At 38.4% G+C, this 6,000-nt stretch overlaps 1 protein-coding gene across 2 annotated transcripts in view; it reads right to left on the bottom strand.

Moving 5' to 3' along the window:
- Positions 1–2,568: 2,568 nt before the first annotated feature.
- RSU1 (Ras suppressor protein 1) overlaps positions 2,569–6,000 on the bottom strand; it is a 199,305-nt gene continuing 195,873 nt past the window's right edge. For both annotated transcript variants that reach the window (XM_059915276.1, XM_059915274.1), the window contains exon 9: positions 2,569–4,899. In XM_059915276.1, the coding sequence (XP_059771259.1) occupies positions 4,797–4,899 (103 nt within the window). In that variant the 3' untranslated portion in view covers positions 2,569–4,796. The remainder of the gene's footprint in view (positions 4,900–6,000) is intronic.

Here is a 6,000-nt window from a genome sequence, read left to right as displayed (position 1 = left end):
CCTGAAAGAAAAAAATCAATGATGAACTAAACAGATGCAGAAAAAGCACCTGACAAAATACAACATCCATTCATGATAAAAACTCTTAAAAAGTTAGGTATAGAAGGAACAAATCTCAGCATAATAAAAACCATATATGACAAACCCACAGCTAACATCATACTCAACAGTAAAAGGTTGAAAGCTTTTTCTCAAAGATCAAATACAAGACACGGGTGCCCAGCGTCACCACATGTATTCAAAATAATACAGGAAGTCTCAGCCAGAGCAATCAGACAAGAAAAAGAAACAAAGGCATCATAACTGTAAAAGAACAAATGAAATTGTCTCTTTGTAGATGACAGGATTTTATATAGAGAAAATCCTAAAGACTCCACAAAAAGTGTTACATCTAATCAATGAATTCTGTAAAGCTGCAGGATACAAAATTAACATACAAAAATCAGTAGAATTTCTATACAATAATAATGAATTATCTGAATAAGAAATAAAGGAAATAATCCCATTTACAACAGCATCAAAAACAATAAAATACTTAGGCATAAGTTTCACTAAGGAAGTGAAAGATCTCTACACTGAAGACAAGACATTGATAAAAGAAATTGAGGAACACAAAAATACATGGAAAGGTATCCTGTGTTAACGGGCTGGAAGAATTAATGTTAAAATGTCCATACTACCCAAAGCCATACATAGATTAAAAGCAATCTATATCAAGATTCCAATGACGTTTTTTTTACAGAGGTAGGAAAACAATCATAAAGTTTACATGGAACCACAAAAGACTCCAAATAGCCAAAGCAATCCTGAGAAAGAAGAACAAAGCAGGAGGTATCGCATTTCCTGATTTCAACCTTTATTATAAAGCTATAATAATTAAACCAGTATGGTACTAGCATGAAAACAGACACACTGAACAATGGAACTGAATCAAGAGTCCAGAAAGAAACCCATGCATATACAGCCAACTAAAATTTGACAAGGGAGCCAAGAATACTCAGTGGAGAAAAGACAGTCTCTTCAATGAACGGTGCTGGGAAAACTAATATTCATGTGTAAAATAATGAAGTGATATAAGCTCTAACTTATACCACTGACCAAATTTAACTCAAAATGTATAAACTTAAATATAAGACCAGAAACTCTAAAACTTTTGGAAGAAAACACAGGAAAATAGCTCTACAACACAGGTCATGGCAATAATTTTTTAGATATAACAACTAAAGCACAAGCAACAAAATAAACAAGTTGCACTAAATCAAAACTAAAAAGCTTCTGCACAGCAAAGGAAACCGTCAACAAAATGAAGACAACCTATGGAATGGGCAAAAAAAATTGCAAACCATATATCTGATAAAGGGTTAATATTCAAAAGATATAAATAACTCATACAACCCAATAGCAACAAAACAAATAATCCAATTAAACAACTGGCAAAACACCTGAATAGATATTTTCCCAAGGATACATGAATGGCCAACCGTACATGAAAATATGCTCAATATCATCAGGGAAATGCAAATCAAAACCACAATCAGCACACATTGGTTAGAATGGCTATCATCAAAAAGACAAGGGAAAAATTGCTGGCGAGGATGTGGAGAAAAGGGAACCCTTGTGCACTGTCTGTGGGACTGTAAATTGGTACAGCTACTACGGAGAACACTAGGGAGGTTCCACAAAAATTAAAGCTAGAACTACCATATGATTCAGCAATTCCACTTCTGGGAATATATCCAAAAGATGAAAACACTATGTTAAAGAGATATTTGCACCCTCACATTCACAGCAGCATTATTCACGGTAGCCAAGACATGGAAACAACGTCAGTGTCTGTCGACGGATGACTGGATAAAGAAGTTGTGTTATATTTATATAAATGGAATATTATTCAGCCATAAAAAGAAGGAAATCCTGCCGTCTGCGGCAACATGGACGGACCTTGAGGACATTACGTGAAGCGAGTTAAGGCAGACAGAGAAAGACAAAATACTGTATGATCACTTATTTGTGGAATCTAAAAAACAAAATGATAGGAAAAGAGATCAGGTTTGCAGTTACCGGAGGCAGGGAGAGGGGCTGGAGGAACTGGATGACGGTGGTCAGGAGGTAGAAACTGCCAGTTATAAGTAAGTACTGAGGATATCACGTAACACTGCTGTATTGCATATTTAAAAGTTGTTAAGAGAGTGGATCCTAAGAGGTCTCATTACAAGAAAACAAACTTTCTTTTTTCTTTTTTGGGGGTACTAATACGAGATGACGGATGTTAACTAAACTTACCACGGTCATCATTTCACAACATGCGTAAGTCATTTATAATGTATACCTTAAAGTGATACAGTGTTTGTCAATTATATCACAATAAAACTGGGAGAAAAAAAGTGCTACCTTTTGAACAGTAGATATTTTGTAAATCCAGTTATCAAGTAACCAAAAAGACTGTATGAAAAGACGTGAAAACACACTTTGGTGACAAAAGAAAAAGCAGAAAACCCCCTTGAGAGTTTACATGACGCCTTGCACTTAAATACATGATCATATTTTCTGGATTGCATAATACACCAATTCTATTTTGAAAAGATGTGCATTTAATATTTTCTGATTACAAAAATATACATGCTGATTACAGAGGATTTAGAGTACAGAATAAGTATAAAAAAGAAAATTTTAAAAATTTTAACCTACCATACAGAAATAGTTTATCAGCCATAAAATCCCACTCCATTTCCATTTTTCTGTGCATACATATTATAAACACAATTTCCTTTCTCCACAATTGGGACCACTCACATCGTTTTTTCAGTGTGACTTTTTTTTACTTAACTGGATAATATGATTATCTCCCTTTGCCCCTATTGTTCAATAATTTTTAATGTCTTCATAAAAGTTTATCATGTGGACACACAGTTAACCCTCCTTTCCAATTTTAAAGTTTTGCTAGTTATCATTAAATTCCTACCACCTTTCTGGAGAGAAATTTATATCCCCAATAGCAGTGTATAAGAATGTTTATCTCATATTACTCCCTCTAGCACTTAACACTACCTTAAAAAATATATGCACATTTCTCATTGTTGCACCTGTCTTATTTTTGCTTTGATTTATACTTTTTTGACTACTAGTAAGGCTGGACCGTTTTTTTTTTTTTCATGGTTCTTGGAGATATTTCCTCCCCGTGAATTTACGTGTATTGCCCATATTTCTATCTAGAGTGTTCATCTTTTAAAAAAAAATTATTCAAAAGACTATATTGTGGTAGTTCTACTAAGGCTTTGTTGCTAGTTTAATTTTAGATGAAGTCTTTCCAATCACCAATAGTAGAGGTATTGCTCTTCCTCCTGTAATTTCACAAGCTAAAAAAAATTTAACAAAATTCAGGCTGAGGCAAAGATTGCACCTGGAAAAATTACATCAACTAAATCCCCAAACAGGTGATGGCACCTGGGAATTCTTCTTCCCCTGGTGAATGCTTTATCAGGAAGTTATCCAGAAACGAGAAGTATAGACCTTCGGTAGTGACCTCTGTGATTCGAATGCCTCCGTTTCCTAAGTAACTCAGGATGTTTGGTTGTGTTTTGATTCTGGTTTTTTCTATGTTCCAGTGGTCTTGGTCTCAGGGTTTCAGCTGTGAGATGGAGAAAAGAAGATGCAAAGGGTAGATACAGACAATCCATCTGAGAGAATGTTACATCTTCACACACCTTTTAAGACATTCCAGGGTTGGCAGTCCTTTTAGCACAAACATTCTGCTTGCATGTGTTTCCACTGACATACACATTACTGCAGATAAGAGCAAAGCTGCCTATCACAGAGGTAAGCAATTACTTGTGTAATGATTCTGCCGCTGCAGTTTCTACACTGGGTGTGGCACAGAGTGTGCACATTTACACAACTTCTTTGGCATCATCGCAGTCACTTAGAAGGATGCTCTGATATGAGCAGATTTTCTGCAGTGACAAGAAACACACTTGAGTATTTTTCTCTCTCTGTTTCACAGCTCTTGTCGACCAGCCACTGGCAGAAGTCACCATTCCTTCAGCTAAGCAATGCTGCTTTCCAAAATCCTTTGGCAAAATCTCCTAGAGATTTGTTTTTCTGCTCCTTCCTAATTTAGAAACAGTCCTCAAAGGAAAAAAAAAAAAAACTGACAAATCGATGTGAGAAGAAACTAACACTGATTTAATGCTGCATTTCTTTCATGGAAAGTTTCAGAGTTTATCATCGACAACCAGTAAAAGTGGACAAGATCATTTTGGGGAAAAAAGTAAACAAAAATGGGTATACCCAAGATCAGATTTTTTTTTTTATTCAAGAAGCAACATGTGACACAAAGTCAAGATTTTATTAAAATCATTTGTAAGTTGACATAAAATCTCGGTGGTGAAGGAAAACCGTTAATAAAGCAAAAATAATGAGTTATGTGAATAAACAGAAGGGTGAACAGTGTTAACTGGCACTTAAATGATTACATGATTTTAATTATTCTTTTCATAATAAGCAACTCTGTGAACATCTATTCAAGGAGCTGAAAGCTGTGCCTCATATGGAATTTGCAGCTGAATTAAGCCTTCGTTTCCTGCCTTTGGCAATTTCAAGGAAACAAATGGAAATGGTTTGAAGAACTTATAAAAAATCTACCACCCACCAAAAGAATTTAAAAGGTAAGGTGGTAAGCACTAGAAAGAGAAAAAACCAAAACAAACACACACACAGTATTCATTTGTGAGATAGAAAAAGAGAGAACAGAAGTAATAATGAGAGAAGCAACCAGAAGTCCAGCCCATGCCAACCCCTTATTTGTTCTTGGCTGTCAGGGGTTTCCGGCTGATCTTTTTCGATTTGTCATTATTTTTCTTCGGCGGTTCTGGGTTTGCCTGCATGTGTCTGCCGTAGAGGCTGAAAAGAGAGAGGAGGGGACACCGTGAGATCTACCTCGTGAACACAAGATATGCTTCTACTGGCAGAGTTTTCATCAACAGATTCATCTCCAGGAATATTCAGGAAGGCAAAGAACACCACAAGGTCATTTCTGTTTTCTCTGGGTCATATGCTGGATTTAAGAATTATAAACTGTCTTACACACACACACACACACACACACACACACACACATTCTCTCTCTCTCCCCACCATGCCATGAAGTCCAATTCTGGACAATCTCTTGGAATCCTACACTCCCTGGGCTAAGTGTGAAATCAGCAAAGGAAGACAGACCCAGGACCAGGGGAACCATGACGCTCAGCCTGGCCGATCCGGACTGAAGCTCCACAGGCCACGAGTGTTGACGTCGACAGTGACAGAAATTGGGCCGAACTGAAAAGATGGAGTGTCCACTTAGTGCAAAGTGAACAGCATGCCGGCCCGAGAGCCCCAGGGCCGGATGATGTGACAGAGAGCGATGGTGTCCGAGCCCTCGCGAGCTGCTCACCCGTGATGGATGGCGCTGGGATGGCGACCACCCATCAATGCCATGTTAATAAGTACCGCTGATTAAATGCTGACAAAGTAGCCTACAATTACGGCCATGGCATGCATCACAGAGCGGAGTTAGCTCCGCGGCTGAGGGGATGGAACCCAGCAGCAGGTAGTAATTAATCGGTAATTTATGAGCAACTCTGATGAAACGAAATTAAAAGCCACCCTAAGATAAATACAGCTCAACCTTAACTCCCCTTATTGATGTAACTGTGTCGCTGAGAGAGGCAGGTGGGTGTCTCAGTGCTTCCCGAGGGAAGGCAATGCCTGACCCCACTTGATGCAATTGCCTTACGCTAACTGAACAGGGCGAACACAAAGACTGACCTTCCTGTACAAGGTGTCCCGCGTTCTAGGATCCACGCAGGGAATCGACACCCTCTCCTGCACTGGGCATACACTGATGCTCTTGATGTCACTGACGCCGTGGTTGACAGGCCGAGGGAGGGACCTGGGCTCGGAGCTGTCCAGTTGACTGGACGCTTAGGGAAAGCTGGACACTGGGTTTTGACAGGTCAGACG

Source organism: Balaenoptera ricei, chromosome 2 (genome assembly GCF_028023285.1).
Source record: "Balaenoptera ricei isolate mBalRic1 chromosome 2, mBalRic1.hap2, whole genome shotgun sequence".
Classification (NCBI taxonomy): domain Eukaryota; kingdom Metazoa; phylum Chordata; class Mammalia; order Artiodactyla; family Balaenopteridae; genus Balaenoptera; species Balaenoptera ricei.
The sequence above is the reverse complement of the archived record's forward strand: the minus strand, read 5'-3'. Positions and strand labels throughout refer to the sequence as shown.